This window comes from Crassostrea angulata, chromosome 5, assembly GCF_025612915.1.
Source record: "Crassostrea angulata isolate pt1a10 chromosome 5, ASM2561291v2, whole genome shotgun sequence".
Taxonomy (NCBI): domain Eukaryota; kingdom Metazoa; phylum Mollusca; class Bivalvia; order Ostreida; family Ostreidae; genus Magallana; species Magallana angulata.
Genome location: NC_069115.1, coordinates 11,192,214 through 11,216,862, shown reverse-complemented (window position 1 = coordinate 11,216,862; position 24,649 = coordinate 11,192,214). Strand labels below are relative to the sequence as shown.

Here is a 24,649-nt window from a genome sequence, read left to right as displayed (position 1 = left end):
CCATAAGGCAAATAGCATCATAGAGGGTTCAGCCCCCCCCCTCCCACTTTTTCTCGCAGCAAAGATAATTGACCCTAAATTTACCTTGAAAGAGTGAGAAGTTGGAGTCATATGCATGTTAGCCCCCCCCCCCCCCCCCCCCCCCCCCCCGATTAGGAATTGTATGATTTGGGAAAGAAATAATTTTGGTAGGTGAGAATTTTTGTTTGGAATTATAGGTATACTCCCCCACCCCCCCCCCCTCCCACCCCCACCCCACCCACGGATTAGGATTTTTATGATTTTGGTAATTGGTTTTTTTTCTCAATATTTCTGAGGATTATTCTAGCCCCCCCTTTCAATTTGCTTCCGACGCCAGTGTTAACAAAAGGACAATTTCTAATTTTATTCAGTTTTAAAAATTTTAACAAATGATAATAAGAAAACATAATTTCTAAAGTTTTGGTGGTATCGAACCCACAATCTAAAAGGCCTAGATCTGCAAGGAAACCTAATGCCTGGTGCTCTAACCGCTGAGCTAACAGTCACAATTAATAAAGTGCATAGTTTAAAAACTATATATATATATATATATATATATATATATATATATATATATATATATATATATATATATATATATATATATATATATATATATATATATATATATATATATATATATATATATATATATATATATATATATATATATATATATATATATATGATTTTGACCACGAATTTACGCACTTGTATTATTTTTCTTAAAGGTTCAATTGTTGGGATACAAAATCATGTTTTAAAAGTATAGTGGCCCGGGTCATCTCTCTACGTTTTTGCTGATTGTAATCGATTTGATTCCATTAGACCTCATTTAGGCAATGGCAAAAGAAAAGGCATTGAAGTTTTAAAAATGACTCTGTTTGGAGGATCTGTTACGCAGACGCCAGTTTAAATCAACATATTACAAGTATTTAACATATTTAAGTAATACAAATTGATGTTATGTTTGATACTAGTATTATAATACATTGTTTTGAATGATTAAAAAAATTATATCAGATTTGTTTATATTTTAATTTTACTCTACATATACCTTGTCTGTCTTCATATCGGCATTTTACACGCCCTATTCATCCATCTTCTTTTACGTGCTCCCCAAAAAGTAGAGGAGGGAAGTAACTCTATGTGGTTAATCAATTTTCTATCTGTAAATATCTAAATAAGAAAAATGTTTGCTGCGAGAAAAAGTAGAGGCAGGGGCAGCTGCAGCCCCCCCCCCCCCCCCTCATTTTATGCTTCGTGCCTGAAATATACTGTCTATGTTCAAATTGTTGTCATTCTTTCCAATAAAAAGTTATTTCTTGGATGTTCATTTTCTTTTTCATTATTTTTTTTTTCGTCTTTTGTTTAATTTTGTCGTTGTTTGTTTTTAAGACATTATTTATAGGCTAAGTATCAAAACAGATTCAAATCCTTCGGGTTTTTCGAAACAGCGGTAAACAAACGCCGGAGAAATTTTGATTTACACTAAGTCTTACATGTGTTGGATTTAAAAATTAGAAAATTTATTTTTAACTTTCTGTAACGTAGTTCTACGCCGCACATACACGTGTTAAACAACTTTAGATATTTATTTAACTGCAAGATAAAAAAAAAAAAGAATAAAAGAAAGCTCGTTGCACCTAGATATGATTGACGATTATGACCATACAACTTTAAACTTTCCAATCGATCGATTTTAACCGTAGCTGTATAGTCAATTGATCTATACAATGAGAACGAAACGAGGGAATTTAAAAACCCACAACCCGGTAGTAGAAATAAAAAGTTCACTTCTTGCCAAAGCATTCGAAGATCGAAGTGAAAATTGAGATATACAACTCTATACAATTCCAGCATGCAATGATTGTGTAAAATTAACGATGATTAAGTAAATAAACGAATGTGCCGTCGGGATGGGATTTTTCCATGTAATATGGACGTTATTTCTACCTTTCCTATTTATATGTGTCTTATTCTCTACAAAATCGGGAACTGGTACGTATGAAATGAAAAAAAAAATCTGTGTATATACATGTGTGTTCTGTAAATATATATTTTAATTCTTCATGACCTTCAAATGATTTGTTCATTACACATATATATAAAACCATCACATGAAAATTTGTGATGTTCCATAAAAAGAAATCACTGTAATAAATACTTATATAACTTAAGATATTTTGATCTCTTGTTAGATTTATCTACACATATAGCTGTATTTCTTTTATCCGAGTAAACAAAGAACAGTTTCACGTGTTTACATCAAAAGATTTTTTTGATACTATAAATACGCATGTGTGTGTGTGTGCTTTTTTATTTTTTACTCAATATGTTCTGAATTTTTCTGAATTTAGTTTTGCTGCAAATTTTGCTTTTATGAAAAAGTTTTTTTATGAATGTAACTGGATTAACCGCTAATAATGATTCCGATCAAAACAAATCATTACGTTTTCGAAGAAGAAAATCTTACGTAATTATGAAATATATAGCTAATCGTTATTTTTACTACTGTAAAGTGCCAATTTGAGCAAATCTGGGTCCTCTAAAACCTCTAAAATATGACGACAGATGTTCACAATATATGATAAATTTTTTTTATCAATTCAGAGGGAAATTAAATTGCAAATAATTACTTCATGCATAAAAAAAATACAGCTTAATATATTGATTTTAAATTAATGAAAACAGTAAAAACGATATCTATAAATCTCGATCAACAAAAATTTAGCAAACACCGCCATACATACACAATTTTTGCGTAATAATAGTGTATCATGGACTTTTCAAAAAATTTTGTATTATTATCATTATTATTTTTGAAGTTTTAAAACATTTCTTCTTTTTTTATTAATGTTCTAAGCAACCAAATCTCCACAAATTAATCACTTCCTGATTGATGGATTATAAATCTTGTTCAAAATCCATTTCCTGACAAGGTATAGATTTAATACGTTCTCACCTAATCTGTCAAACCGATCAGCAGGCCATTGTACATAACTCAATTCAGTTTGGTTGCTATATTTCATTCATTGTCTTTTTTAAATTGACTTTTAGATATCATATCAGGGTTTTTTTAACAAAAGAAAAAGAAAGCTGATATAAATGATTAATAATATTTGCGAATGATTAATACAGAGATGCTACAACCAGAACGCAAAATACCGGTATTGATTACCCTTTTTAGAAGTTCAGTTCACAAATTGGGTGATTTTTGTTATTTTAATTTTGTTATTTTTTAGGGGGGGGGGTGACAGGGATTTTTAATCAGAAAGGTTTCTGTCCACTAAATGTACTTTTAAACTTGTACAAACAATAAACATTTTATGCATCTTAAAGTACATTCAAGTAAATTTGTCGTTAAAAACTTTCACTTTCTTTTAGAAAATATATTCAGATTGCAACTATAGGACATGTGTACATAGTTAGTTTACGATTTACAACAATAGAATCAGATTTACATTTCACCGACCCATTTGTCCCTTTGGTTTACCTTTTAGATTATATAATTAAAGTTTACACAAGATAAGTTGCATGAAATGATTTAGACTTACACAAATAGGTGTTCTAGGTAGTTACAACAGCAGAGTGTCGTTGATGATTTTTCATTAAAATGTTTTCATTGACAGGCACATTTACATATTTGTTAATAATACTTTGAATATTTAAATGGGAGAACACTAGTCTACTTTTTTTGTTAGTTAACACCCAATCTCCATCAAATTCCTTCGAACTTCAAACTTTATCCCCCCCCCCCCCCGCCAGCCCTTCCCCTCCGCGCCCGGTATCTTACCCCGCGTACACTCATTATTTGTAGTTTATTTAGGGTAAACAATTTTAAGCTAAATTACCCGAAATCATGGGGTTTTATTAATTAACGAATGTTAAAACATTTATACAGTAGATCGATGAGATATGTATAAGAAAATTGCATGAAAATTTTTAACTCACCATTCATCAATTGTTTATTTACGGTATGGTTATATATTTTTCTTTGTCATTGTCTTATATGAAATTAAATTTTAAAATCAATCCAAAACTCGTACTTAAAACTTAACTCTGTACTGCTTCATTTCAAATCTCTGGTATGACGTAATAGTTTGCATAAATATGAATTTTAAAGGGAGGAAAGGCCTTTTTACATGTATTTAATAGTTTATCTATCAATTCATTGATTGATCTGCTGAGTAATTTAAGAAATAGCCCAAATAATTGTTGTACAATTCTATTCATTTCTTTCCTTGTAATCGTCATTGTAAAAAAAAAAACATCTTAACGATGACGCAACGATCCATGGAATCCTCCCTCCATTTCTTTTTACCCATTTGTCTGAAAGTCATGCACTCAACATTACTTGTCATCGTTTTGATGACAAGCCAAACCATATTTGAACGAACGCATGAGTAGTAAATGTCTGATTTAGCAAACATTCTAATGCGTTTTTGGCAAACAGAATAAAGTGCGGCGAAAGAAGAAATCATTGCATATTATGCACACGGTTTGCACATATAAACTCATTTCTCTCCCAAGATAACTACCGCATGCAGTTGTGAACTAGCGAAAGAAGAGAAAAAAATCAACTTTAATTTGTAATTTATTGCATGCAATTGTCTCGGATATGGGGGTATTTTACATCTTGACATAAAAGTACAGCATATTCAAAATAAAACCACAGTTCTGAAATGAATTATATACGGGTTTCTTTGACCATGAAATGCATTCTGAAAATTCTTGTAAAGGAAAAAGGAATAAACCCTTCGCGTTTCGAACTCGTATCAAATTGGACAATGAAACCGTGAAAGGAGAAATATGTTTCTACGTACATGTATCTACTTTTCTACATGCAATCTTAGTAAATTTTATTATCTACACGTATTTCTTATTTTGAACCGTTTATTGTCCTGGTCGTCAAAGTTCAAGGTCAATCACATTATTTCTTAAATAGATTTCTTTATTAATTTGTTTATTGTCCTTTTCTTAAAATTCGTGGATTTTGCGAACAGGCGATTTCTTTTGTTGAATTTTGCGAATTGTTGACTTTTCTCTTTTATTTCGCGAGGTGTAGATTTCTTTGTTGAATTTCGTTAATAGCCAATTTGTTTTATTTCACGAATGGTCGATAATTATTTGATAAATTTGCGAATAGTCTTTAATCTTTTGAATGATCATTCATTATTGCTTGTCGGATTCGATCAAACAAATTGACCGTGTCAATAAAATTGTGAGGACATTGATCTAATGCAATCAAGAAAAACTAAAAAATCTTCGAAAAATTATTTGACAACAACTGATATAGACTTGCATTTTATGTTATTACAAATCAACACCCCCTCAACTCGCATCAATCCAATTTATTCAGTTGAATAGAAATTATTGAAAACTGAAAACTATTCTCTTGTCGTACACAAGATTTCTGATGATTCAGAAATAAAAATAAACAAATGAAATATAGACAATCCATCCGTGGATCTAGAAGGGGGTTAGGGGGGTCCGCCCCCCCCCCCCCTCCCTGTAAAATTCAAATTTCTATAAATTACATCATAAAATTGTCAAAAATATGCCTCGAACCCCCCCCCCCCCCTCGGCAAACTCAAATAACGTCGGACCCCCCCCCCCCCCCCCGGGGAAAAAAATTCTGGATGCGCGCAAGCAATCCATGCCAAAATTATATCTATGAATGCATAACAGAAAAGGAGTTAATTATAGGAATGCCCCTTAACAATTTTTTAATCCTAATTTAAATTCAGCAAAAATTCACTTTTCTTCTATTTAGTATGTATGAGATTATTTTTTTTTTTCATTTGGAAAAAAAATGTCAACACCAATTTAGATTAAATGCATTTCATAAATATAATATGCTCATCAAATAATCTTTATTTTGTAGCAATCGAACCGCCGGAACAAGTGTTTGAGGCCTGCTACGGAGTGACGGCTGACGACTTTTTGGAGCCGGTGTGTAATATCAGTGAAGTTCTGTATATAAGGGACGTATTTACGTACGCCAAGCCGCATTCCTACGGATGTCCACAAGAATCGACGCCGACCAATCGGAACGACTCATTCTGTTGTCGCTATAACAACGACACCACAGACTGCGGTTGGCGCTATTATGGCGAATCCTATAAAGGCGTTCATTATACGAACTGTGTGGGAAGGTTGAAGTGCACCATTCAGGTGGCGTGGAATAGAACGGAACTGAACTGCGATCCGCACATTTACATGTCCAAAAGTAACTACATGAGGCAGTTTTACCATTGCATAAAAAGTAAGAATCAAACATTACTTTCAAGTTATATTTTATAATCTGTTTTCACGGACGTCCGCGCTGAATAGAAGTCACATTACCGTACCTGACGTCAAATGTTATGAGTGCTGTAATTTGAAATAACGAAAGCTTTTAACATTTACTTCGAATCTCACTAGCTATTATGATATATACCCCTGTCTTGATAAATAAAGAAGGAAAAAAATGACTAGCCCTGTTGGTACGTCTAGGACGACACCTTAGTGTGATGTTTACAGCAAGCAATTATCATGTAAGATTTGTTTAACTAAACTTGTGATTTATTGCAAGTTAAATAAAACGAAGGCAAACTTGTCAATGCGTCTTGAAATCGAATGCACATCATTTTGACACGTTTGATTTAGAGGTAATCCCTTACGAAAATTATTTCAGAAAATATTAAACACTATACGAGTACTCTGAACCAAAGTTTAAAGTGTTTACCTAAAATACTGTATTTACTACTAGTACATGTATATAAAATAAGCTCATTCATATTCATCTTGTCGTCGGGGTGACTGATTTCCATTTAACTTTCAAATAGTTAGGAACGATGGATTGACCTTGACCTCTGATTGCGACTCGAGACCTTGACCTTTGCAAAACATCACAAACACTTCCGGTTAGGTTGAATTTCGCTCCGAACTTTTGAATTCTTTTAAGTTACCGATGGAAATGACGTCACATTTATGGAAGAGAAAAGCTATATCAAAATAACGATTCCCTCGGATTGCTTGATTTTCCAAACAATGTCTAGGACATATTGACAGCTGAAGTGAGTACTATCTGTCTTAGAGAGAGAGTGCAGACAGACAGTGCCAGACATCAATATTCCAACGCTCTGGCTGTTTTCTCTATGAACATTTTGGCTATAGCTAATTTAGTGTTTTTCTTTTGAAACAATCACCAAAGACTTATATCAATCACAAAAATTTGCAACTCATTTCAATTATAAGCAAGCGCAGAAAAAAAACAATTAAATGTTTTGACGTTTCGTCATGGGTAATTGATTTCAATCGTTGTTGTCTTATTTTATGTGTGCTTTTGATGAAAAAGTTAAGAAATGTTAAAAATTTGACATTATTCTATTTCCTTATTAGGGTCTTCCGTTGGAAACTCGGTTTCTTTTTATTATTATTTTATTTTTTATTTTTTTTCTGACTCCTTCTTGGCTTTATATCTCTGATTTCAATGAAATTTTTAGAGCTTTTGTAAAGTTACCGAGCCTCAACGATGTTAGAGTTTCAGCATTTACGTCACTTCTGTTCAAATCTGGCGGCCATTTTTAATTTTAAAAAAAGTGATTTTGTCCGAAAGAAATCTCCGTAAACTTTAAAGATATCGCTTTGAAATTTTTACTTGTGATAGATGTATCAATTCTATAATGTACTTGGGGGTTTAAAATTTTATTCGTCAATTTTGCTAAAAACCGGAAGTAGTTCCAATTTTTAGAAATTTTCATTTTTTTAAGCTAAATAATACAATACTACAGTATTATAGAATTTGCCATGGTGAATTCAAATCTGAAATCTGTGTTAAAATAGGACGATGCATTGCAGAGATATTGGGGATTAAAAATCGATTTTTCGGAAATTTTTATTCTGCGTTTTAGTTTTAAAAAGTAGCGTAATGTTCAAAGTGAAATTAACTCGTACCAAAAATAATTCGATTTTTGTTAAGTCTTACTTTGACACGTTTAGATTTTTTTTGTTAGGTCGTTCTTGAAATAGTAAAGGTTTTTGTTAATTCGTACTCCGAATCATTCAGATTTTGTTAAGTCGTACCAAGAATTATTCGATTTTTAATTTTTTTTTGTTTAAGTTATCATTGTTATTGGTTTAAATACTCTGCTTCTTACAGGAACATCTAGCTTTACTCTTGACATTATTGGAAGACCCACTCGTTGCTTTGCAACGAGCTTTGCTCTAGTTTTCTTATTATTCTTTTTATCAGGATGAACTCTTAGAAGTTTGAGATAACTCCATAAATAACTAAAAATCCAAACTGAATTACTGTGTACAGTGTTATTTTTGCCCTGTGTTATTTTCGCCTTGAATACGACCAGATGCAGTTATGTTATTTACAAAGATATTTTTTGCAATATAGAATTCGCCCAGTCTTAAATTCGCCCTCTGACAATTAGGGCGAAAGAAGCGAAAATAAAACGGGGGCAAATATCTCCCTGTATACAGTAAACACCGAATCAAATACACAGTTGTCTTTCTCATGCCTCTTTAGAGTTATTAAGGTCAAGATGGTGCCTTTAGGTTTATAAAACTAAAGATATAAATTCTTTCAATGATGCTTTAACACATTAGAAAATCATGTTTTGAACTCTGATTTTCAATGACAAAAGAACGGAACGATATAAGTGTCAAATCTCGAAGTTTTATAACCAATGATAAATATTTAGAATGCGTACAGTTTCTCCAAAAAATGTCTTTAAAATAAGTATCAGGATTATTTTTACATGATTTGATATAGAATGTCAGAAAATTGTTTCTTGCATAATTTCATTAAAGCCGTAAAGTATGGCGTCACAATGGTTCCAAAACAATATTGAGAGAGTAAACAGCTGCTCTTTTTTTTTGTCGAAGTTTATATATCTTCAACGATCAATATGAAGCTTGTGTTTCAGCTTCCTTGATATCGGACATTTGCACATCTTCAACAAAAACAGGAAATGAATTATATGTATGGAATGATGGGTATCCAGACACTAATGGCGACTGCGCAACTTCCTCTGGATGTGCATGTTCCGTTTCTGCTACAAAAGGTTCAACTATCCAGGTGGACCTCTTAGATCTCCGTTTGTATGAAGATGGCGTCGGCACGTGTTACCAGCGGCTAGTGATATCTGAAGGAGGATTGGAGACATCCGTTGATTGTGCTAAAAAGAACGAATTCGCTTTGACGCCCATCTACACGAGCCAGTCAGATTTTTTCGACATTCGATTTGACAACACACATTCAGGACAAAGTGGAAACTTTTGGATAGCATTGCGAGGTAATATATATTTACAATGTACATGTGTACATGTATTAACGATGTCTAGTCATTTTCTAAATTTCACCTTAAAATTTTGCAAATTATTATTTCCCTTAACGCTATTAAAGAGCAGAGCAGGTAATTAGTATATCTGTTTAAACTTTTTTAACAGATAAAGAAATCATACTTGTGATCATAGCATGGTAATCATAAGATTTAAATATGTTGCGTTGCGTCACCAACTGAGTTTATTTAAACAATAAAATGCCTTCTTTGGTGATTCATTCGGGATATGAAGGTAGTGACATTGCCGAAAAAATACATAACCCGCGTTAGCAGGTTATGTCAATTTTTCTGCAATGATCGCTACCTTCATAACCCGCATGAATCGCAGTTCGTGATTTTTCTTAGATCGCTTTAGGTTTCGACCATGCAATCGATAAACAGGGCGTGTCAATTTCAGTCCTGTCACTTTCTTGCCAGCTTCAGCCGTTGTAGATTTTGACCAATCGATAAACGAGGCGTGTAAATTTCAGTCTGGCTTTTTCTACTTTATAGATTTGTTAACAGAATCAATGATATGTTATAACGGCAATTCCTTTAAAATGTTATCAAAAACATGTTTTAATATTACATGTCAATACGTCAATTCTAATGGAGTTGGAGAAAAACACATGATGTATCGTATATTGGTTTAAATCTATAACGTCATGGAAAAGTATATAATAACGTTACACCTTTATGACGTCATAGTATACTGACCGAGCAATTGCGATTATAGAGAAATAATTGCAGCTCCTCCGTATGGGCTTACAGTGGGAAAGAACAATGGAAATGCAAATATAACGCCATGTTCACTAAATAACGTTGTTTAATTCTTAAATATTTATCATAATAATTGTATATGTTTTATGTTTAAATACCGAAATGTCCCACACTCTTTTCAGCGATAGACAGTACTGCAACTCTGACCTTGACTTGTGGGAATTCCTCCGCCGTGTATTCCTGTGGGGAATCCCTTCCAACTACACCAGCACCAACCATTGTGACGTCACCATCAAATAGTTCTTCCACTTCAACAAATAGTTCCTCATCTTCATCAAATAGTTCTACTACGTCATCTTCTACCTTGATTGTCTTAACGACAGATTTGACATCATCAGTTACGGCGCCATTGTCTGCTGCTGCAAGCCAGTCCAAAGCTGATGGTAATTTATTTTCAATAGCAAATATTTATTGCTGCTGATAGCACAAGCAGGACTCAAAAGTAAACAAAAAACATGGATTCTGAAGAAATTGCTTACAGTTTTTTTTCAAATATGCATGTACTTGAAGTGTAATGGTTTATTTAGGTGCAAACATTTAGCTATTATAGATATTCTTCAGCTCAAACGTCCTGTTTTACTACTTGTATGTGGACATTGAGTGCAACAAAGATAGAATAAGCATTACTTCTAACGTTATGTCATTAAGATATACTTTAATTTTTCCAAAATAAAAAATATAGAACATGAATGTACATCAGGAACTTTAGGACATTACGAAGTAACTCATCCAACCTGGTATTTTTCATCCATAAAATCAATTAAAAACATGTATATAGCATGATTGGATGATGAAAATATAGATATTACAAGCATAAAATCAACTACATGTACTTTAAAATTGGCTATTTACGCGGTCTTCGTTTCTAACACCATGAGTTATATGTATTAAGTACGTACATAGCCGTTTTCACGCATGAATTATAATAACGACAACATTTCGGATATTTTGATGTTTTAATTCAAAATTTCTACATACTGTAGTGAGCCAAAATGTCAATTCTGATTTATTTTAAATAATAGTAACCAAGACCGCTGACTTTTTCCCCTATCCCCTATCCATATAAATATGAATACATGAAATCTATTTAGTATATACTAGTATCTTATGCCAAATAATAATCTATATTTATATATGGCTTTTATCAGGCCTATACTGGAATATGGTGATGTTGTGTGGGGCAACTGTACCAAAGAAAACTCTAAATTGCTAGAAAAAGTACAAATTGAAGCAGCCAGAATAATAACAGGGTTGAGAGTTAACTCATCTAGAAGTATCTTATATAGCGAACTTTTCTGGGAAACCCTTCAATCTCGAAGGGATAAACATAAGCTTATTCTTTTCTACAAAATAATTCATGGTTTAGCACCGCAGTACTTGTTAGACTTAATTCAACCATACTTTCCAACTGAACATGCATATAATCTTAGGTCTAATGGCAATTTTTACTCTCCGCCACTATGTCGGACTACTTATTACAATAGCTTTATTCCGTCTACAATTAAATTATGGAATCATCTTGATGCAGAAATAAAACATTCATCATCTTTGTCTATTTTTAAGTCAAAACTCAAAAACCAAAATATACCCAAAACTTGCAAACACTACAGCTTTGGCAATAGGAAAGAAAATATTATTTTATGTCAATTACGGAATGAAGCTAGCAATTTAAATGCTCATTTATTTAAGGATTTTTTAATTGCTGATAGTCGATGTACAAACTGTGGGTCTGAATCTGAAGGTAATATACAATTTTTTCTTGAGTGTCCAAGATACACTCAACAAAGAGTTAAACTTTTTAATCAATTTAATGACATTAGTGTACCTTTTCATATTAACAATATTCTTTATGGTAGTTCTGACTTTTCATACAACTTAAATTGTAAAATTGTTTCTTATGTTCATAGTTATATTATAGCTTCTAAGCGTTTTTTATTCATTTTTTTTTCAAATGGGCTGGATCATGACACCAATATTCTATGTCTGTCTATCGGTATGAATGAATGAGGTGATGGGTTTATAAATGTAGGAATGAATGTGTTCATGTATAATTATGCTAAACAACAAGTTAATTTATCATCATGTGACAAAAGTCAAGCTTATTGTTTATTATCCAATTATCCTTTGTCTTGTATACAAATATATCAATAATATACCACTCTGTAAACTGGTAAATAATACTCTATACTATATACTATATTCTATGATTTTTTTTATAACACCACTTCTTGACTTTGTATTTTGTAGAGGGTTTATATAGGCTTTGCCTGTTGCCTAATCCATTTGATTACTCAATAAGATATGTTTGAATTAAATTAAATAATAATTTTATTTTGAATAACTCCTCTTACTGAATGGGCATTTAAACATTCGGTAACAAACTATATACATGTACAAATCTGTAAAACAACCTTAATTAAAAGGTTAATTGGTTCCGAAACATGCATTTTACTCAGAGAAACAATGCGTTGGTATGAAACCTACACCGAAATGATATACATGTACGTACATGTAAATTAGATTGATATCCACATATTTTTATCAATAGAGAAACCAAATTCTTGCTATTTGCAGCTTCTTTTTTGCTAACTAACATAAAGAAAATCGACACAAATAATCAGCTGTAATTGTTGGAAAATTCTGTGTATTGTTTCAAAATATAAAATGGCTAAAATGAAAATAGTAATCACAATTCAATATCAAGTTTGATTGGTCAATTATTATCATATTATCAATATAAATGGTAAACAATAAATTTAGCATATAAAACAATTTATTGAACCAATAAATATTTAACCGTTAAACGCTCCGCATACACGCATACATTTACAGGTACATATTGAAGAAAAGTGTTTTCCCGACAGTCCAGTGCTATATTTGAGTATTATCTTGTTTTTTTTAAATGCATTTGCATTTGCTCAATACAACAAAACTTAATATTTTTCAAATTAAATTTACAAGAAGAGAAATTAAATGGTCTAAAAAAAGTGATTACAGTAAATAAAAAGATGTTGATTAGGCTCACAAAAGGAGTTTTTGTTAGTTGTCCCTTGATTAAAGTTTTCAGCTGTTTCATTTTCTATTCCTCGAACAATCTTCAAACATCACTCAATCAATCGGATTTTCCAATCGATCAATCATTCAGCTGATTTTTATTTGTAGACATATCTACCTACTAACTCGATTTCTGACTTTCAAATCATAGTTGCATTGTAAATTTAGGCATTAAGAATGCCCAAGTAAACCACTAAAAATGGAAAGAAATCGAGAGATGTAAGATTAATTTGTGACCATGCCCCTTTAATAAATAAATTATCAATCGGATAGTTATCTTTTTCATTAATTAACAAAATATATGAATACCTTTTTTTTTAAGAATCTAGAATAAACTAAAGTTGTTTTTTTTTTTAAAAGATGTTGGCTCTTCTTTAGTATTTACACCGACAATACTGTTGCATTTTTTCCAGATATACTTCATTGTGATCCTTACCTATTTTGTGTTTATGCATGTGTATATGCAAGTAATTATAACAAATACCTCATTAACTAGTGGTCTTGGTTTGAGAGAATGGTAATATTTTGGTATTTTATTGACAGAATCTGACAAGACCGCGCTGATCGCCGGAATAGCCGGGGGAGCCCTGCTCTTTGCATTGCTGTCTCTGCTTGCTGGCTTTCTACGATACAGGTTCCGGAAGGTAAGATTATATTTAATACTGTATTTGTCTTTAATAAAATTAAGCACTATCCTTTTGATCTGACAATGATTAATAACGCATGTTCATATCGGCAAATATTGAGCTTAGATAAAATAATCAATAGAGTTCTAAAAATGGTATTAGAATCAATAGATAAATTAACTTCCTGTGTGCCTTTTTAGAACATATACTCGCATTAACATGATGATACTTGCACATCAAACATCACTTGTACCGATTCTAAAAAAATATTATCTGTGTCTATCAGAATATAATTTAGTAACGTAAAAACGCTGATATTGATTTCAGAGATGTTTCTTTTTCTTTTGCTAGAATAAAGTCAGTGCAGAAGATGAGTACACCAGCCATTTTGGAACATTGAGCGACGCCAACAACGTCGCTCCTATAGGATACCGACAGCTGACTGAGTGAAGCAATGGCGCGCAATCAGTTAGTGAAAGATACTGTCACTGCTTCAATATCTATTTGATGATCCATTTTGTATTGAAATAAATGGGTTTTTTTTTTAATATAACTATCGACATTTTATAAATATCGTCCATTGAGAGAGAGAGAGAGAGAGAGAGAGAGAGAGAGAGAGAGAGAGAGAGAGAGAGAGAGATTTTGACTTTACATAGTTATTTTGTTGTTGTTGGTTTTTTTTCTTGTTTCTTTGTTTGTTTGTTTGTTTGACATTTTGACTTTCATTCAACAATCAATGCACTGACAATACATTGTGTTTTCAGAAAAAAACTGTGATATAGTTTACACGATAATATACCAATTATATGATAAAAATAATTTACATATTTAGCAATTTATAATTTCGTACATGTATTTCGTGCGATCTTGCTCAATACATGTATCAATTTATATTGTTTTATTTGATATTTTCTGATATCCATTTCAGGTCCCTCTATATCCAGTATTCTTTTTAATTAATGTCAATTATCTTATTTTATTCATATCAATTCTTGATACGTTTGTTTTGTATTTATTTTAACGTAAATCACATCCATTCCACCCAGTGAAATGCTTTATATTTCCATGTACATGTACTATATTTATGTGATCGTTTTAATAAAATTTGATTCAAAAGTTGCTTTGTCCATTTAGCCGAAAATATTACATGTACACATGATAAATCCAACAGATGCATATTTCTGATGCATATGACTTGCATAGACACAAACTTACTTTATCATAATTATTGATTTAATACTATATCTACATTAATATCGTTTTCAAGAACCAAGTACTTTTAGTACAATTTAGCCAGGTTTAATATAAGACGATTTTACTGTATCATTCTACCATGAGGTTTCCAACATGTACAGTTACTTTATACCCAAATGTATTTGATAACAGAGAAAGATAATGATTTATTTTAATAAAAATTATGTACATGCATAAGTATGCAATATCTTGCTATCACACTTTTGCAATGACGTTTTCAAAGACTATAATGTTTCCACCGATTCTGTTTCATACAAGCAAACCTCAGCGCGCGTTATCCGCTTCTGGAAATTTATTAAATATAGATTGTACATGTAGCATAAATATAATATGTTTTCAGGCAAACAACTCTAGTATATGATATTAAATAGCTGCTGAAACAGTGAAATGAACCTTTTCGGCAGAATGATGTGCATATTTCATTGTGTGTAGGTATAGCACATGTATATGTTCACGCAATACCGTGGATTAAGTGAACTCCGAAAAATACAAACAGTCGGGAGTTCCAATCTAGTAACAGTGAATGCTGGCACAATCTGAATTTACACTTTTAAAATGATCCAAAGTGAATATGCATGCATCAATTCAGACGGTGTCGCTATGGCTTCGACTTATTCTTTTCTTGAACCCTTTCTTGAAAGTAAACAGCTTAGATTTTGTCTTATCATTAGCCACCACGGCTGCCTGAGAACAATGTTTCACAAACTCCCGCTTCAACTGAATAACGAGTTCATCCATGGCTTCCGAAACACCGCTATATCCATCCGCCACTGAGACGTCGAACTTCGGACAGTTCAGTTGCTCCGCCAAAGTAGTCCCTTCACTGTCACTGACTTTCCTCACAGACAACAGGTCACATTTGTTCGCAATCACTACAGCTGGGATCTCCTGACCCCTTTGTTTGACCAGCATGTCTTTGAGAGTGCACGCGTACTCATAACTTGACTTGTCTGTGATGGAGTAGATGAACACGAACCCGTCGCCCCATTTGATGTGGTTCTCCTTGTGTTCTGTGCTGTCCTAAAACAAAAAACACCATACTATAAATACTTATTTTAAAGAAGGTATAGGATTTTATGAAGTAATACAATATAAAGCTTGATAATCTATATCAGATGCATGTGGAAAAAGAGCTTGGGAACTACATGTAAAGGGAATAACAAATTATTAATATACCAAAATCATTTTCAAAATGATTAAATTTGTGCATACGTATGATGTTCTAATTTAAATATTAACTTATAATAGAACAAATGTTGAGACTGCACCCATCATGCGCATTAGATATCAATAAACAAAATCCATCTGAAATACATAAACGTTATATTTTATATGCATGTTTCTGTTTCAGATTGTATTTACTCAAATCAAGAAAGAAACCTAATAAACACGACAAACTTTATTGCATTCATGTTTCTCTCTGTATACAGTTCTAAGTATGTTTCAAAACTTATGTGAACCATCAATTGTTAACAGCTGTTCACTTATCCATTTGATGTCGATTGAATCTTTACGTCCTTTTTATGCTAGGAATAGCATTAAATGCCTTGGGATATTGCAATGTTTATTTCTTTATCTTCTCTGCAAAAAAGAATTTATTGCCTATAAATTGCCGGTTTCCTCAACATTGTGTATTTCTTTTGGGATGTTATATGCTATACACTTACATTGGCTGCCGTGTCGATGATTTCCAGTGTGACGTCATCACGTGGCGATGGTATTATATGATTATAGAGCATCTCTGTTAAAAATAGAACAAAATCTGCATTACAATCAGTTATCTATCAAGATGAAAATACACACGTGTCAAAACAAACTGGCATGTATGACTTGAAACGAAATGTAAGATGAAATTTGTATATATCTCGCAGACGTTTGATGAATTGGAATGTCAAATGTATAGAATTTCTCATTTCTTTTCGACGTTTTCGATGTTTTGCAGGATAAAATTCAAAGAGAAAGCAGCGAGATACTATCAGTGATTGTTAGTATCAGTGACTGGTCTGAAGATAACACAAATAGGTTAAATATGACAAATCTAAAATTGTTCAACAAATAGGTAAACAGGACATTTAAGTTATGTCAAATCTATATATAGATTTGGAAAAGTCCTCATATTTTAAACACTAGGAGAGCATTTTAAACGAATACAATTTTAAGAACTTTGATAAGATTGTTGAACAAACATGCTCCTTCATTTTGAAGTAAAATAATAATTAATAAAACTGTCAATGATTAAAATTGATATGTCGAATTTTAATGTATCTAGTTAAATGTTGGTAGTTTAAATTGCTGGAACGTTCCAGAAAAAACCTAAATACGTTTTTTTTATGTGATGAAATATTTAAACCGGAGACAGCCTGTAGGTAAATCACGTGGATTCACAATGAAATACAGTGAATAAAGTAACATATTAATGTTGCCAATATCATAAAACACACATAAGCAAGACGTTGTACATGTATATTTATCTCATATCATTTACATTTTCCAGTGTCTATGTGATAAAATTGCTGAAAATTATATAACTGTACGTAACAAGGAATCATTCTTTGAGTATTATGAGCTGATCAAATACGGCCGTGCGCGTGCTCAAAATTATCATAAAGCCATTCCTTAAATAAAAAATTATATATACTATCCAGTGATGCATATTATTAGATAAGGGATATAATTATATTTCATTATGAAAAATATAACGTCAGAAGCGTATGGTCACCCACTTCTGTGAAAAATAATGAACATGAGAATAGATGTTCTTTCTCCCTACTTGATGAATTTCAAGCTCTATTACACAATTATAAATTTTCAAAATTTATTCTTTTATCATAAACAAATCAAACACTGCTGTTATATTAGTTTCTTCACAAAGGAGAGAGAGAGAGAGAGAGAGAGAGAGAGAGAGAGAGAGAGAGAGAGAGAGAGAGAGAGAGAGAGAGAGAGAGAGAGAGAGAGAGAGAGAGAGAGAGAGGTTTTCTGAATTGGAGAGTAAACAAAATCTCCAAACAGTATCCAAATTCAATACATTCATTTCTTTGATGGGTACACCATTCTTTGGAATAAGTTTGTTATTACAAGGATATGTAAACGACGCTTGAAAAAAAATCTTTGAGATGCTTTGATTCTATATCCAAAACCACAAGTTCTGGTATAAAACCATATAGTCTCAAGGATGTTTTCTTATTCTCTTCTTCAAATACATTGGTAGGTTGATCCAATATTTTGGCTCTTATCGTAAGGATAACTAACACATGTGTTCCGTATCTTGCCATGAAATGATAAAAAAAATTGTATGAAATAATTTATGACAGGATTTGTTGATAGCCAGGAATTCATTTGAAGACGATATTTTTAGCTATTGAAGGATTACCGACTAATAGACGGTAATGTGTATAGTGAATTTTTTTTTTATTAGGCGCGGGGTTATTTAAGGGAACGTTTGAAAATTTTATATAAAATGTAAGGAAGGTGCACACACCTTCCACAAATGTGTGTCATACTCAGCCGAATAATGGGATAAAAATAAAACATGGGTAATCCCGACTTCTCTCTCTACACAATCAACATTTTAAATGCCCTTAAAAAAACCCGAAACAATCTTATGCTACTACCGACTTTACGTATTTAAAAAAAACCCACAGACAACTTAAAATCATCTGTTTACAGTACTTTAGGGTGGGAAATGAAGGCTCTAAAATACAAGTACTTAGACATCACATGATTAGATAACACTTTCTTTTTTTATTTTACTTCCTTGATCTATTTTAAATCTATTACGACACACTTTTAAAAAAAAATAGTTGAAAGAAATGTTGAAGTTAGTTATTCATTCTAATATGACTGTATATTTTCAAAATGCAGTTTTAAGATATTCTAATGAATGAAACGGGCATCAGGAAACAATGAAAAGAGACGCATGGCATACTTGTTTACCAATTTCTAAATTTGAATCCAATATTTTTGCTAACTTTTTTATATATGTAGGTCTATATTGAGTATTTTTTTTTTCAAAATTAATGGACAATTACACATATATTTTACATGAGTTTACATTACGTTTTCTAAATACATTCAAGAAAGGTATTTTTTTTCTGTTTCATAATACTGTGGTTTCATCAATATTCGTTGATTCATACCAATTTTCGTGGATTTCGTTATTCAGTTGATCCACGAAATTAAGTGTTCATTGAAGTGCAATTTTCATTATCATTTTGTATTGATAAGGTTATTGGCCACGAATTTGCGTATCCTTGAATCTGTGATTTTTACTATATCCACGAAAATAAATACCCTTGAATATCAATGAAACCACAGTAGCATGTTTAATGTTTTTTTCTTCCCAAATAATATTCATTATATTCTGCAGAAAGTCTTTAGATACCAGCATTTAGAATGATATTTTTGTACATCGTACTGTTTCCTTTGGACACCCAAAGAACCCTGAAAATGCTTTTTATTGGCTTGATGAGTGATAATGTCAACTTGCTTTATAATGATTTTTGGTCACACAAATTCAGCTACCACCCTCACCCCACCTCCAACCGCCCTCCCTGTTATTCATCCTCGGGTTGTGTTCACTCGTGTCGTTGTAGAATATATACATGTAATTGTGTATAGATTTACAATATCATACAAACTTTCTTTTAATTTTTTTCCACAAGGTATATATATATATCCTTAAGTAACCTTATGCTCGCAAATCTCGCAAATATTTATCATGTGTGTATAATTCTTAGTTTACAGTGCCTGTCCCCTCTTTAATCCATTAATCCGTCTGTCTGTCTGTCTTATATATCTACACACACAGACCCCGCCGTCGTCTGTCTTACCTTTGTTCCTATCGTAGTCCCCTATGTATCGCTTTGTCATGTACCGGACCACAAATGCTGAAATAAAGTAATAATATGTTTACATACGTGATAAATTAGGCTAAGTGATGTAAAATAAAACATAGGATACATTGAAATACTTGAAATCGAATACACAAATATTTTGTATATTACTACGATTTTTCATAATATATATGATTGTATTTGATTATTAGGATGCATGTTACTGCAACTGCACAATGATAAATAGAATTGAAGGCAATTATGCAAATTGGTTCAAAACTATAAAAAAGATGTGAGAAGCATCTTGAAAAAATGACATATTTAACCAACGCACAAAAATAATATTATTTAAATCAAATTCATCTTTCTTTCAAACGTTATCAACCAAATTTTAGACTTGTGACACTAAGTATATATATCAATGTCTAAAAAAATGCAGGCTTATCTTTATTGGAAAACTAGACTTTCAATCGATCTTTAATAAACATGTACAGGCACAAAGGTTATAACCAGGTTTAGGTGCACTCAGAATAACGCAGAGTAATCCAACTGTAAATATATTGCTTACGTCTCTAAAAAAAAACATGGCGTATAACACAAGTCGACTTATCGGCAGATTTGTTTTTAGGAGATCTTTGGAGATCAATAACACTACATGATTTCTCCCCTGGGGGTTATCTTGACTCGGCGGAAGAGAATTATAACCCATCATCTGCCGCCATTAGGTCGACAGATGGCGCTACAATCGTTAACTTTACATTAGACCTTCATTTAGTTAGGGGAAACATACCAACATCAAACCATTTTTTATTTACCTAAACAAAGGAAATATGAAAGTTCAATTTCTTTTTAATTTTGAAAATGAAAGAATCCAAGAAAGATGTGCTAGGGGTGTGTTATTTAATAAGCAATTCTTTTCAACGCCAACCGAAACTCGGTTCGTATGAGAAAAAAAGATGGCATTTTTACAGAGCGTATTCCACTTTATCATAGACATGATTGTGTAATATTTGTGTATAAATGTCTATGAGAGCTGCGCTACGTGACTAATGTGCAGTCATGTACGTATATTGGTACATGATTTTCTTACCCTACATATTAATCAACTTAATTGGTGGCAATAATGTGAAAACTGGCAAGAATTTACAAAATACTGTGTAATCATTTGTAGCTTAATTTTGAAGCTTTTGTTGACACCATAAGCACTTACCCAACAAATATTATTCCGGATTCATTGCAAAATTCATATACAAACAAGTACATCTGCGAAATAACTTCACAACGAACTTTTCGAAAAATTGACAATCTAAGGAAATTGGCCCAATACGAATTAGAATGATTCCTCGGTAGAAAAAAATGTATACGAAATAATGTATATTTTCAGCATATAAAGAACAGTATTTATTATTATTTGAAAGAATATACCAGTAGTTTTTATGTATATCCATAAACCCTTTCATTACTCGGAATTTAAATACATTACGCGGCAGATAGCTGTATACATAGATCTGTCTGCTTACAATGATTCAGAAAAGGGTGAGAAAGACGGACATTTTGGCATGTAGAACACAGACATCTCCAAACAACTAAATATACAACCAGTTTCAGATAAAACAGAAATCTCGCGAGAAGTCGAGTTTAAAGTTGATTGATTTGTTCCCCGATGTAATTTCCGGTAGTTAATCTCGTCAATAGATCTCGTGTTGATCATGGGATCTGAAGCGCTTGAATCACGTCATTTTTAGATTGCTCACAGGGGGATCGGGATATAAACAAATTAACGCTGCAGAAATAAGTCTACCATGTGGGTCTCTCTCTCAAGTTATGATTTCTTATTTTCAAAACGTAATCCAGGTATAATCAAAATTCTGTAAAAGTGTTGGTGCGCGTGATACGAAGGTACAGAAAAAAACGCATCGCTGAGAACGTGGAGAAAACATTATGTAATATACAAAATGTACTTTACCCTGTACTATAAATCAAGGCTAAAATTAAAAGCTGTGGATGATAATCTATATCGTACACAGGTACATACACCGTTTGTACATATATGCATATATTTCAGGACCTGGCATGTCAAATATTGAAATCGTTAAAAACCCCAGGAAAACGCCAGATATAATTCGGAGTTGTAAACATTTTGCCTGTTGTTCGATTCTATTCAATATAATCAAAAGCATATATCTCCATTAGCACTCAAAGTTAGCTGTTTGTTTATACTACATGTACTTCTCGCTATATCTTTCTGAAACCACCAGTGACATCAAAACTTGAACCCCCCCCCCCCCCAAAAAAAAAAAAAAACCCAAAAGATATGAGGTTTTGCTGGTCGTGGCCACCCCCACCCCAGTGCACTTTTAATATGTAAACGGTGTGACCGTTGGACCGAGCGCAGATTTAACACAGTGCAGTTCGATTTTTGTATGATAAAATCTATTTTAAAAAACGCATACAGTAGGATCCGCCAGCCTACTCATACCATTCGTCAAAGTTAAACTAAACGTCGCGTGCTCAGTCTACATTATGACGTCATATTTCAGACGTAAAACGTTCAAGTTTTGTCTTCGGAAATAGCCGAAGAGAGTTACGTGATTCCGAACTTTTTTTAATTTCTTCTTTCATTGTTCATCAATTAAATTCATATGAATGCCGCTGTAATGACATTAAATATTTTATTAAGTATCTAAAAGATCAGTTCCTTGACGTTTATGTTTTTATTTTCCATCTGATAATTTGATAAGACATACATAGAACAAGTCGTGTTTCTATCTTGAAGCACTACTGAAACTTATCTTTTTTCCTTTTTAATTTCTTTTAATTCAAATTACCTTCAAATGTAACATTGGAACTTATTTAATCAAGTTAAGGGGCAATAAAGATCGATAAGTACCAGTCAATCAATGACCGAACTAACTTTTTATAAACAAAATGGCTGCCAATATGGCGGCGCCCAGGGCTGGAAGAAATTTTTTTTTGCCTTAGTACCCCTGATTCAACTTTCATTTTTCACTGATTTTCATATATATACGTGTTACCATTAATCCTCGCTTCGCGAGGCGGGCTTCGCCCGCCTCTCGCTGCGCTCGGTATAAGCTGTGCCGGGCATGACTGTCACTGATGATGCAGCATCACGCCAATGGCGTCACGCATGTAAATGATGTTGATGAGTATTCGGATAATGTTGGCGATAATCCTCATCACCATTATCTCATTTCCATGTAGTAACTAATAATCTCCTGACTATATATTCTCGGTCAATTAAAGCTTACAATACTCCTAGAACATCAACAAGAAAGCCGCTTGCTTCATAACGTCGCAACACGAGTTAACACATCGCCAAATTAAATCGCTTTATTTCGTTTTTTAAGAAGACAAATTGCAGATAACGAATCAGACGCTTGTATCGAGCTTTATGTGTTTGATCCTGTACCTAAAAACTCGTCAAAATAAGAAAAAAAAGAGCAGAGCACATGGAAAATATAAGAAGTGTTAGGAAAAGAACACAGATCTTCAGTTCGTTCCACTTTAGACGATCTCTTTCAATTATTGTTCAAGCTAACGCAGTGGTGAAAGCATACTTTGTACCGACAGTTCCCGAAATCATTAGATGAATATCATTTTCATCGGAGGTTTTTTTTTTGTTTATAAATATTTCTTCTTTTTCGCGAGATATGAAGAATGTTAATGCAATTATATTTATCAAATTGCAGAAATTCCTGTAAAATAAGTTCACATCATAGCTCGGTATGATAGTTTAAAATTTCTTTTTTTAATTGATTTTTAGGAAAACAAATTTAAGCATGACTGTGTTTAATCCCTAACATGTATCATTACAATAAAATATCTTCAAATCAAAGCGATATATATTGATTGAAGTAGTATATTGGAGGTTGTTTAATGATTGTTAATATTTAATAATCTTGTGCATGCTAATTAGCTTAAAAAGAGAACACTACATAAAAGCAATTTTAACAGCATTTAATTCATAAAAATTTACCAAAATAAATATAAGTAAATAAATGAAAAATGAAAAGACAAAAAATATCTCTTTAACAAAAAATTCAAATAAATTTTGCTCGTATTTGCCTTCTTATTATATTTTTTAAAAGTCAACTTGATGCATAAGTATAATGAAAACCCTACATTTAATTTTCAGACACAGCATACAGTCATGTAATACGTTATGAAAAAAATGTTGACAGTATACTCATGGAATATTCTTCTTAACGCACAGTTATTTATAATTACACAATAATGCAAACATAATTTTATGGAAATACTCACCCGTCTTCCCGACCCCGGGACCGCCAAACACCACGATTTTAGCTCCCGTGAATCTCCGGACCGACATGTTTACACCGCGAAGAAGAGATCGGCAATAAATTGACAGACAGAATCTGTTTTTAAAAGATTCTAGAAATATTTATGCATTTGCTCTAGCTGGTTGGCTTGTTTCCAAAGTGAGCATCATTTGACATAATAAATATACAAGACGAACCCCGCGTAAGACTAGACGCCCGTCCAACACTATACCGAAGTTTCAGCAAAGCATCTAGTTCCAATTGCTATGTCAAGCTATATATACTACAGAACCTATATAGCTAATAAAAAATACCACCCGCAGAATTTTGAGATTATTTCTTATGAAATGTGTGGGTGTCAATCACGTATAAAACCCCCATCAGGCGTTCAATTTTTGCTCCGATGATGCATGATAAGAAACGTTTAAAACCATTGAAATTTACTACATCATTTATTTTTA

General features: G+C 32.4%; 2 protein-coding genes across 3 annotated transcripts; one reads left to right on the top strand and one right to left on the bottom strand.

Annotated features, from left to right (window-relative positions):
* The first annotated feature begins 1,788 nt into the window (after window positions 1-1,788).
* On the top strand, window positions 1,789-14,343 carry LOC128184977 (uncharacterized protein DDB_G0271670-like). The gene is made up of 6 exons (XM_052854637.1): window positions 1,789-2,022; window positions 5,909-6,289; window positions 8,946-9,314; window positions 10,244-10,504; window positions 13,719-13,819; window positions 14,153-14,343. Exons 1-6 carry the CDS (start codon window positions 1,941-1,943, stop codon window positions 14,249-14,251), a joined length of 1,293 nt encoding a protein of 430 aa, XP_052710597.1. The 5' UTR covers window positions 1,789-1,940; the 3' UTR covers window positions 14,252-14,343.
* Window positions 14,344-15,188: 845 nt separating this feature from the next.
* Window positions 15,189-24,428, bottom strand: LOC128184978 (ras-related and estrogen-regulated growth inhibitor-like). Of its 2 annotated transcripts, none has more exons than XM_052854638.1 (4): window positions 24,172-24,428; window positions 19,885-19,941; window positions 16,723-16,796; window positions 15,189-16,075 (listed from the first exon to the last, which is right to left on the bottom strand). In XM_052854638.1, exons 1-4 carry the CDS (start codon window positions 24,236-24,238, stop codon window positions 15,641-15,643), a joined length of 633 nt encoding a protein of 210 aa, XP_052710598.1. In that variant the 5' UTR covers window positions 24,239-24,428; the 3' UTR covers window positions 15,189-15,640. The 2 variants fall into 2 exon arrangements, with proteins under 2 accessions (XP_052710598.1, XP_052710599.1); XM_052854639.1 differs by lacking the exon at window positions 24,172-24,428 and adding an exon at window positions 21,098-21,561.
* Between the last annotated feature and the right edge of the window lie 221 nt (window positions 24,429-24,649).